The sequence below is a fragment of the Panthera tigris genome, chromosome E2 (genome assembly GCF_018350195.1).
Source record: "Panthera tigris isolate Pti1 chromosome E2, P.tigris_Pti1_mat1.1, whole genome shotgun sequence".
Classification (NCBI taxonomy): domain Eukaryota; kingdom Metazoa; phylum Chordata; class Mammalia; order Carnivora; family Felidae; genus Panthera; species Panthera tigris.
The window spans coordinates 42295502-42306410 of NC_056674.1; the positions used below are offsets into that span (position 1 = coordinate 42295502).

General features: G+C 47.0%; 1 protein-coding gene and 1 long non-coding RNA gene across 3 annotated transcripts in view; one reads left to right on the plus strand and one right to left on the minus strand.

The window, feature by feature from the left end:
- The window catches only part of LOC122234142, a 28161-nt gene extending 25276 nt beyond the window's left edge, over positions 1-2885 (minus strand). Inside the window, exon 1 of the long non-coding RNA XR_006211894.1 lies at positions 2240-2885. This is a non-coding gene — a long non-coding RNA (uncharacterized LOC122234142). The remainder of the gene's footprint in view (positions 1-2239) is intronic.
- Positions 2886-3419: 534 nt separating this feature from the next.
- On the plus strand, positions 3420-10536 carry PDP2 (pyruvate dehyrogenase phosphatase catalytic subunit 2). 2 transcript variants are annotated; one of them, XM_007090245.2, is made up of 2 exons: positions 3420-3489; positions 5602-10536. In XM_007090245.2, the coding sequence occupies exon 2, from the start codon at positions 5656-5658 to the stop codon at positions 7246-7248; it is 1593 nt and encodes a 530-aa protein (XP_007090307.1). In that variant the 5' UTR covers positions 3420-3489; positions 5602-5655; the 3' UTR covers positions 7249-10536. The 2 variants fall into 2 exon arrangements, with proteins under 2 accessions (XP_007090307.1, XP_007090308.1); XM_007090246.3 differs by lacking the exon at positions 3420-3489 and adding an exon at positions 3610-3774.
- Positions 10537-10909: the final 373 nt, after the last annotated feature.

The window sequence follows — 10909 nt, forward strand, 5'->3', positions numbered from 1 at the left end:
CAGGTTGTATTTCCCCCAAAGGGTCTGCCCATCCTCCTCTAGTGAAGGGAAATCTTTAGCTTTGGCTCTATGAGCTAGGAGCTTAACACAACCACTTTGAGGCTTCCTAATTGCCGCAAGCTCTGGTGCTTCAGAGCAGGTTTGAGAGGAGGGCTGAGACAAGATTTGTGTTTTTTAAAAATTCCCATGGGGCGCCTGGGTGGTTCAGTCGGTTAAGCTCAGGTCATGATCTTGTAGTTCATGAGTTCGAGCCCCGAGTCAGGTTCTGTGCTGACAGCTCAGAGCCTGGAGCCTGCTTCCTATTCTGTGTCTCGCTCTCTCTCTGCCCCTTCCCTGCTCACACTCTGTCTCTTTCTGTCTCTTAAAAATAAATACAACATTAAAAAAAAAATTCCCAAGCCTTTGTCACTATCATCCTCAAGACTTGTGAAATATGTCCTTGAGGTTGCTGCTCTGCAGGGAATGGTTACCGTTACCATTACCTCTGAAGGAAAAGGGGCCCTGGGGAGGCGGGGGGGGGGGTGCGTACACACACGTGTGTCCATGTGCGTGGTCAATGTGGGAGGAGACAGTGCGAGGAAAAGTCACCTGTTTGGCCAGAGGTGGTGAAGTTGAATTACTTGATTTAGGATGACACTGGTCTGTGAGGCGACTGTCGGAGGGCACAGATGTGCTCAGATCAGCAGGAAGGCTTTTCTGGGTTTATTCAGTTGCACTGGGGAGCACTAAGGTCACAGAACTGCTCCAAGGGGAAGCACGTCTGCTCGGCCACAAAGAAAGATATCTGGGGTTTTTACAAACTCTTACAGATATCAGGCCTAGATGTATAGTTTTGACAGTTGGACAAAAAGCTATCTGCTACTCTCTCAGTTCCTCCTGACACAAGATAATCTCAGATCCAGCTTTCCTAACATTCCATGGAAGCCCCTATTTGTATGGCTATAAAATCAGGGAATTTTGCCAGAATCATCTAAGGGATCTAACTCCCTACTCCGGTTAGGCCTGTGGTTGTTTTTTAAAATATAGTTTTGCTGCTGCTGCTGCTGCTGCTGCTGCTGCTTCTCTCCCTCCTCCTCCTCTTTCTTCTTCTTGATTATACAAGAAATGCCAGATGGAGTAATATATGTGTATGTTTACTGTAGAAAATTTCTCTTTCTCTCTCTCTCTCTCTGCCCCTCACTCATTTGTGCCCTCTTTCTCTCTCAAAAGAAAAGAAAAAGAAAATTTCTAATGTTTACCTTTGACTGCCTATTTAGGGTAAATTAAAATAAGTAGAATTGGAGCACCTGGGTGGTTGTGTCAGTTAAGCTGTCTAACTTCAGCTCAGGTCATGATCTCAAGGTTTATGGGTTTGAACGCCGAGTAGGGCTCTGTGCTGACAGCTCAGACCCTGAGCTTGCTTCAGATTCTATGTCTCCCTCTCTCTCTGTTCCTCCCCCGCTAATGCTCTGTCTCTGTCTCAAAAATAAGTAAAACACATTTAAAAAAAAGAAGTCGAATTAGTGGATCAAAAATCTGTCCATTGGGTAGCCTCAGTTTACACTCCTACCTGCCCAGAAGGCAATGCCTACTCACCAACATGAAGTACTAATCTGTTTTAATGATTGTCAGGTTGTTTGACAAAAACCAGTATCTTGTTTTAATTCTTATTTGCTTGGTTTTGACTGAGGCTGAATCTTTTTAAATTTCCTCAGAAAATGACAGCTGATCTGCTGCTTTTCCTTTCTTGAGGAGAGATCAGACCTTTTCCTTCATTTTTCTTCTTTTAAGACCTTGAGACAAGAAGCACTGGGAGACTGGCTGGGGTTCTTGGGCTAGCCATCATATGTTGGTGACGGAGCTAGCTACAGCCTCTAAACGAAAGCTCCAGTGCACACAAAATCTTCAAAGATACATTTTTACTTTGGAATTGTTGTGTGTGGTAACTTAAAAAAAACTCTGCGGTTTCAGACTTAGCAGAGTGATGTAATTTCTCTCAGGAAAGTGTGGTGGGGGCAGCCATCTGTGTGCCTCCAGTAGTCACCTCAGGCACCCATAAATGCCTGCAGATGAACTGATTAAACTGTGCTGACTCTGTCCTTAAGGATGACCCTTTGTCACCCCAAATGAACTATCTATACAAAACCTAAAAATAAAACTTACGCCCATTTATTTACAATGCCTTAGAGTTATCTTTACTTTCAGTCTGAAACAGCCTTCTCAATATCCAGGAAGAGAGATATTGCAAATTCTGACTTACCAGAAAACTTCCTGAAAGGGCCAAGGGTGAGTGGCAGTATAAACGTCAAACCAGATGCAAGTCTGACAGGAGCGGTATTATGGCAGGCATGTCCTCGGGTCCAGGTGGGCTGGCCAGGCTCTCCAGGTAAACCAGTGTGTCTCGCTTCCAGAAGACTACATTCTCAGGGCTCCAAGTGGCATTTCTGGTCTCTGCCTCCAGGGAAGGACTGTACTTGCCTTACGATAATAAGGAAGCAGGGGATAACTGGAATCCCACAATACGAGGGACTGAGGGGTTATCTGGTGTCTTGGTTCTCAGTCTTTCTCAACCTACCAACCACTAACCATTTCTAGTAACTGTCAGTGGTCAGATCAATATAAATGTCTTTTGAAGGCCCAACGGCCCCTGGGAACCAATGAAAACTTTAGAGCAGGAGTTTGAGTTCTAGAAGGGTCACTGCCTGTTCCGTACAGGAAGAGCAGCGGAGTCGTAAAGTGAACGTAGGGAGACCAGATGAGAGGATTGGAATAGGGTAGCTGGAGGCAAATGTGTGGATTGCAGAGATACTCGGGAGATAAGATTAGCAGGATTAGATAACAGGAGAGGGGCTGGAAAGAGGGAGCAGTTAAGACTCCCAGGATTCTGGTTGAGGCTATCTGGGAAGATGGTGGGGCCATTATTGGGTTAGAGTAGGAAAGGAAGGGCGAGTTTGGTAGGAAGGTGAGTTCTGAGCGAGATGTGTTCGAGGCGTACATAGGGCCTCCAAAGGAAGGCGTCCAAATGGTTGAACACAAGGCTGTGACGCTTGGGAGAGAGGTCTGGATTTGGTGGGCAAAGCAAAGGAGAGGAAACCGTGCGGCATTACTAACAGTAAAGAATTGGAGAGGATGCTGGGTTCGGGGTGTGCAGAGTGTGGGCCATCAGGTGGCGGGGTAGCTCGGTCCCTGATTGCCTGGTCGCGTAGCCGGGAACTCTGCTCACCCACGGTCGGAGCCCAGAAGGGTGCGGATGGGTGGGGAGGAACTGGATTTAGCTCCTCCCGCCCTGCCTGCCCTGTCGCCCTCCTCAGCCATTGGGTAATTCTTCTGTCCGTCAAAGGCCCGCCTCCGCAGGTGAACCAATAAGAGCTGGAGAGAGGATGCTTCCTTCTCCCTCTGGATCTGCACAAGGGGTCGCTTCAAGGAGGTGAGGCGGGAGTGGCGGCAGCCGCAGCACTGTGCGCAGGCGTGGAACTGACGGGACGGACCCAGTGGCAGTGGCGCAAGCTGGTGAGTGGGGAGCGAGGGTCCGAGGTAGGGAAGGGGGCGATCGCAGGATGGGGACCCCTCCAGCCCCGCCGGGCGTCCCCGGAGCCCAGCCCTCTGCGGCCGTCAGAATCGGTTCAGATGATGAGGTGGAAAGCGGAGGTGAGGTGAAATGAGGTGAGGGGGCGGGCCCGCAGTCACGGTCACCCCACCGCGCGCACGCGCCACGTGGGCTCTCGGACTCGCCGAGGACCCTTGGCTTCGGACCCCGGCACACGCACTAGCTGCGTTAGCCCTTGGAGCACCTCTGTGAGTTCGGCGCCTCGACTGAATTTCTCTATTTTACAGGCTGGGAAGCTGGAGCTCAGGGATGTGGCCGCGCCGGGGTACGGGCGCGATCGGGCTTGATAGACTCCAGAGATCGCACTCTTATCTATGAGGCTGTGGGGCAGAGACTTGAACTTGGGACCTGTGTTTTCTTCAGGGACGTGAAATTGTTTGGGTCCCGGCTGCGGCGGACCAACTTGCGTCCGGCGCTGCTCCCTGATTTCTCTGCAGGGCCCTGGAAGGGTGGGAGGTGCCAGGCGGCCTCTGTGGGCGTTGACCTACCGCTCCTGCCCCAAGTTCAGCGGGGTGGGCTGGCGGGGAGGAGGACGGTCCTCAGTTCTGAGAGTTCCCAGTGCCCCAACAGACAAACTGGCAGAGGGCAGGTCTCCTGAACGAAATCCGAAAACACGTGGGAAACGCTCCTCTTAGGTCACCCGGGAAAATAGAAAATAGAGCAGGTTTTTTTGTTTGTTTTGCTTTGCTTTTTGTCTAAGAAGAGGTATCCTCAGCGTCTGTTGAAGGTGGTAGGAAACTGTTCCCTTCATGTCCTTGTGGAGGCAGATGTGAACATTTTGGAGATCAGTTTGGCATTATGAGTCTACACCCTTTGACCTACTGATTCCTCCTTTGGGAAATAAGTAGATTAAAACCTAAGTAGGGAAAAGGTTGGTGCATAAGGCAGTGCAATTTGGTGTTTTATCCATAGCCAGTAGAAACGACTTCTAAATCTACAACAATAGAGAACAGTTAAGGAAATTGAGATTGTTTATGCCAAAATAGGGTAGTACACATCCCTGAAATGTCTTTATCATGAATAAAATGCTTAAAAGGAAAAAAAAAAAATAGATTGTAAGTTGTGGTTTCAGTTGTATAAAAATGTATACAGAGTGACCAGAGGAGTCACTTAATGAGAAAAGTATAACCACCTTTTTGGAGCAGAAGGATCATATTTCATTGAATCCTCACAAAACCTTATAAGATGGGTATTCCCATCCCCCTGACAGACAGCTGGAGCTCAGGCAAGTGAAGCAGTGTGTCTGATGTTAGACAGCTGGTGTCACACCTGGTGTGCTGTTGGGCCTTTGGAAATGCTGCGTGTAGCCAGTATTTGAGGACCTGTTGTGTGTTGCATGGGGCTGGAGAGCCACTGGTGAGTAAGGGTTCCTGAATTCATGGAGCGTATAGACTAGTGGAGAAGCAGATAGATATTTAAATAAACACTTACAGTCTGTTGGGGAAAGTGAACCTGGGAGCTAGACACTGGGCTCTGGCAAGGGAAATATTTGGGAAGGAAAATATAAAGGGGCCCCTGGGTCAGCTGTGAGCAATGAGTGAGTTCTGTGGGGAAGCCTTCAGTGGCTCTGTATGAATGGAGAGCATATAAAAATCCCGTCTTTCTCATTTTCTGAAATGTTATTTATGCGTTGTAATGGGAGGTAGGGAGACTTGCTTAAGTATTTTGAATTTAGTCAACTGTTTTACTATTTTTTAAAATTTTGTTTTTTGAGAGAGAGAGCTCAAAGAGAGAGAGAGAGCACAAGCAGGGGAGGGGCAGAAAGAGAGCAGGGGGATGAAGGATCCAAAGCAGGCTCCTCATTGACAGCAGAGAACCCGAAATCAGGAATTCAGGGTCAGGAACCATAAGATCACGACCTAAGCCGAAGCCGGTCACTTAACCCACAGAACCACCCAACTCTTTTAAAGTTTATCTTAAAACACTTTTGTTCAGAATGGTAGCAAAATAAATGTTTTCAGAAGTCTGTTTTTAAGAAATTAAATTTGAATTTTCTTCAACTCTTTAATTTTCAGGTTTAAAGAAAGCCCCTTTTGCGGAAGGAACACATTTGCCGGTATCGCTGCAAAATGTCAAGTACTTTGCCCTTCTGGATCTTAAATTCTGCAAGGAACAGCATTGCCACGTTACAAGGGGGCAGACGTTTGTATTCAAGGTGTGCCTCAAATAGAAATAAATCAAGATGGAGACTCTTTTCCCAGGGACCAGGCACCCTGAAGAGCAGTGCCCCGTGCAGTGGCTTTGCCCTGCAGAAAGCCTACAGACACACGTCAACAGAGGAAGACGATTTCCACTTGCAACTCAGCCCTGAGCAGGTAAATGAAGTGCTGCGAGCCGGTGAGTCGGCTCACAAGATCCTCGACCTCGTCAGTGGAGCCCCAAATTCAGTGTTACGGTTTGAGAGCAACCAACTGGCTGCCAATTCCCCAGTGGAGGACCGGCGAGGTGTGGCTTCCTGCCTGCAGACCAGCGGGCTGATGTTTGGCATCTTCGATGGACATGGTGGCCATGCATGTGCTCAAGCAGTGAGCGAGAGGCTCTTCTACTATGTGGCGGTGTCGCTGATGTCCCAGCAGACCCTGGAGCGGATGGAGGGAGCCATGGAAAGCATGAAGCCCCTGATGCCCATCCTGCAATGGCTCAAGCACCCAGGGGACAGTATCTACAAGGATGTCACGTCAGTGCACCTTGATCACCTCCGTGTCTACTGGCAGGAACTGCTTGACCTGCACATGGAAATGGGACTCAACATTAAGGAAGCATTAATGTATTCCTTCCAGAGACTGGATTCTGACATCTCGCTGGAAGTCCAGGCCCCCCTGGAAGATGAGATGACGAGGAACCTTTCACTCCAGGTGGCCTTCTCTGGGGCTACAGCTTGCATGGCCCATGTTGATGGAGTTCACTTGCATGTGGCAAACGCTGGTGACTGTCGGGCCATCCTTGGGGTCCAGGAGGACAATGGCATGTGGTCTTGTCTGCCCCTCACACGCGACCACAATGCCTGGAACCAAGCTGAGCTGTCACGGCTAAAGAGGGAGCACCCTGAATCAGAGGACAGGACAGTCATTGTGGACAACAGGCTGCTGGGCGTGCTCATGCCCTGCAGGGCCTTCGGGGATGTCCAGCTGAAGTGGAGTAAAGAGCTGCAGCGCAGTGTCCTGGAGAGGGGCTTTGACACCGAGGCCCTCAACATTTACCAGTTCACCCCCCCACACTACCACACTCCACCCTACCTGACTGCTGAGCCTGAGGTCACCTACCACCGGCTGAGGCCCCAGGATAAGTTCCTTGTGTTGGCCTCAGATGGCCTGTGGGACGTGCTGGACAATGAGGATGTGGTGAGGCTGGTGGTGGAGCACCTGGCAGAAGCAAGTCGGCACAAGCCGGACCTGGCCCAGAGACCCGCCAACCTAGGACTCATGCAGAGCCTGCTGCAGCAGAGGAGAGCCCAGGGGCTGTGCGCGGCCGACCAAAATGCAGCCACGCGTCTGATCAGACACGCCATAGGGAGCAATGAGTATGGGGAGATGGAACCGGAGCGGCTAACAGCGATGCTGACTTTGCCAGAGGACTTGGCGAGGATGTACAGGGATGACATCACTGTCACCGTGGTGTATTTTAACTCAGACTCAATTGACGCATATTACAAAGGGGGTTAAGAGTGTCCCGTATTGCCAAGGTTAACTTAAATGCTTTTCTAAGACATTTTCATTTACTCTTAAACTGGCTATTCAGACCTTACTGTTAAAAAGGCAGGCCGAGGTAGCTGGGCTTAATAATAGACTGACGTGAGGAAAAGCCAGGCTCGGTTTAAAAACAGTAGCAGTGATTTCATGCCACAGTGTGTTTTGGTCACCGCTTCTGCATAGAGAGGGCAGAGCATTGAGACCATAGAATTGGCTTGGGCCCATAGCCAAAGTCCTTTTATAAAGACGTTGTTGTCGTTAAGCCATCATCAGCCTGAGCCTTCAAAGGGTAAATGTAATCATCGTCCTAAGACTATGAAGAACTTCGGGATTTCCTGATGTTGTGCAGAATCTGCAAACTTGGTAGTTTTCCTCAATTTACAATCGCGGACTTATTTTTAAATGACTAAGACCTAGGTTTACAGAGAATACTCTTTTCTATGCAATATTCTAACTTTTTGTGTGATTATACTTGTGAAAACATTTTGTGATGCTGCATCCTGGTGTGTTTTTGTTTATGTTAAAACAGTCCTCAAACTTGCAAACAGGCCTGCTGTAAGCATGCTTGGGATGATTTGTCTTGGTTTTCAGCTGAGAGTGAGAGGGGCGAGGCCTCTGGACCAGCTGATGAATTGACTCGTGCCACTTGTGATACCTTCCACTGTGTCCCACCCCTTGAACCTTGAGCCATACTAGAAGGTAACTTCTATCTAAGCCTTAACTCCTCGCCTTCCCGGCATTAATAAAATATGCTCCAGGGCTTAGCCTCTGTGGGGCTATTTATAGCACTTAGCCTTTCTGATTATACCTCTCAAACGTTCTTCTGTTCATTCCACCTAATATTCCTACCTCTGCTCTGCCAAACTCCTTCACTCCACTGCTACTGACTATATGCACGCAATATTGTCCGGAAAGAAGGCTCCCTCTTCAAATGGTTATAGGGGAGGAAAAAATGCGATCGTGTAATATGGTAGTTGTGACAGATGTGCAGGCAGGACTGGCTTATGCAGTGGATTATGGACCTAAGATTCAGCCCAAATCTGGACAGGTGAAAACGTGAAGAGCTTGAGAAGTCACTAACCAGGGCTGCCTGTCTGTGTCCCGAGAGGCAGTGGGGAAGAAGGAGGGAGATTTGTCGGACGGGATGCTTGCCCTAAGACTGTGGGATAAACCGCCATGGCTTCTCCTCAGGAGCCAGACCATATTTAGTATAGGAGTTGGGGCAAAAATAAAACTGCAACCTGTAATGGCTTCTGTGGGCAGCACAGTCTTTGTGTTTATTTCAAATTAAACCACGTGGGTCCTTTTTGGGGGAAAGAATTTCGTGTTCTCGTGAAATGCTGCGGCATTCACACAACAGGAAATGTGTCCCTAAATGGAAACACAAATATAATCCCACAAAGCTGACAGTTCTGTCTTCCTGCACTACGTTAGTTGATCCCTCTCCTCATCGTCCACCTTGTACCATCCACTGAAAGAAACAAGCAAGTTTGACTTTTCACGTCCCAGTGATACTCATTCAAGTCTTGGAGTGCTTTTAACTTGGGGACATTTCCCTGTTTTCCAGTGCAGCTGTTCAGTGATTGGGCTTCAGCTCCAGTCAGTGCTTAAGCCTTGGTCCTTTTATTCTGAAATCATTAGTGTTCCTTTCGACCTCCTGGATCATAACTGAGAAATAAAACATGAATGACTGCCATTGTGCTTGCATGAAGGTTTGTTGCTAAAGTTGAAGACTGCTTGTCTGCCATCCTTTGTTCTTTATGTCAGCTAAACCCTGGCACACCGTCGGAGCATTTACAGGGATTACAGAGTGTATGAATCCCGTTTTGGAGCCTAGCAAAGGTCATAAAATGCATCTGACTCAGTAACTTGCGGGACAGCTGAAAGAATACAGACTTCCCACCTGCTTCTCCAAGCTTATCTGTGTTTTTTCTCTGCCTAATATATTTCCCGCTTTCTAATTGTAGTATATCGAGATGGAAGAAAGGCCAGTTTATTGTCTGCCCTTTTCTACTGTGAACTCTGTCAGCTCTTTCCATGAATGCTCCAAGGAGAGTCTCCTGGTTAACACCCAGCATGTCTGTCTCCTTGACCACAATTCTGGTGTCTGTGGCCTCTCTGAGACATGGGCTACTGTCAGAGGACACTGGAATTTGAGAGGGGGATGGTGGTACTTGTCAGTCTTCTAAAGCATATTATTCCTTTTAGTAAAGATTTCCATATTGAGACATCTAAAATCAACTAAAAAATAAGATTGAACATTTAATATTTTGTATATACCTTGAATAAAGTATGCTTTGGTTCTTTAAATTGCATATAATTTTAGGGAAGAAACTTTGTAATATTGGCATAATTTAGATATTGTTTTATGTATAAATATCACAGCTCCGCTAACTGGGAATTGGTCAAAATGGTTGAGAAGATTGTATTAGTTTTAAATGCAGGTTAGTAGCCTCAGTCAAGTTACTTAGATTGGGTTTTCTGAAATATTATTTGTAACATTAAAGCTAATTTGTTATATATTTAAAAAAGCTAATGTGTTATAATGAAAATGTGAACTTTGAGGTATGTTAATATATAAACACAGTTTTCCAGAAGTATGATTGGCCTAAAAGGTCTTTAGTATTGGGCACACTGGGTAAAAGTTCAGGCTAAACACAACTGAGCTGGCACCCTTTTGGGCATAAGAGAAATATAAACAGCTTGAACTTGAGTCAGTTAAAGAAGAAAATAATGGATTGTATGGAATAAGAATATGTGTTCAGAATGAATCTGGCTTGACTCTTTCGTCCATCGGTCCCTGGTAACCTATCTTCATTTGACAGTTCTTGGGAGGCCTTGCCTTCCCAGATTAAACCAGAGTATCTTGGAACTGAGCCATCCTAGTTTCATCTTAAAGTGGTGCATTTGTCTCTGAACATGACTCCTTCCCCTGGTGGAAAAAGCCCAAGTAGGTTTGGAGCTGGGGTCTAAAGCCTGGTGGTACAGCTGTCATGCAAGCAGCCTCGTGCATCGCCGAGGGGGAAAGGACTGCTGTGCAACCATTTCCCGAGCAGCCTGGAGCTCCGTCCCTTATACTTTGGGCACCTGATGTTGAACTTGCTTCCTGGAAAATAATTTGTTATCAAACATTTACTTGGACAAATTACTAACCATGTTCTTTAATATTTACTGACATTTGTATTTTAAGCTGTACTCCCATGATCTTATTTGACATTGATTTTCTGACTATTAGAGATATTTAAATGAAACTCGTAAATAAAAGGCAAAATGAGATTTGGTTTCTTTTGGTTTGATATTAATTTCTTTAGGTCTGTAGGGTGCTAGATTACACCAGCCCTTGTTTCACCACCTTTATCTGGCCATGGAAGATTTTAGTCTGTAAGAATCCACCCCGACAAAGGAGAGGTCTTCTCTGCAAATTTGTGATGGCTGCTGACCACACGGGAAGTGCTCACTGAGTGTTAACTATGTGTGTGAGCACCTGAAATGAAGAAAAAGGAAATTAAGGCTTTTGTTCTAAGAGTCTCCCCACACTCAGTGCCAAGGCCTGCTGGGATTTCATATTTAACTGAGCTTGTGAAACCAGCTTTTGTTAAATGCAGAGCCAGCTTTGGGGAAACGTTCCAGACAG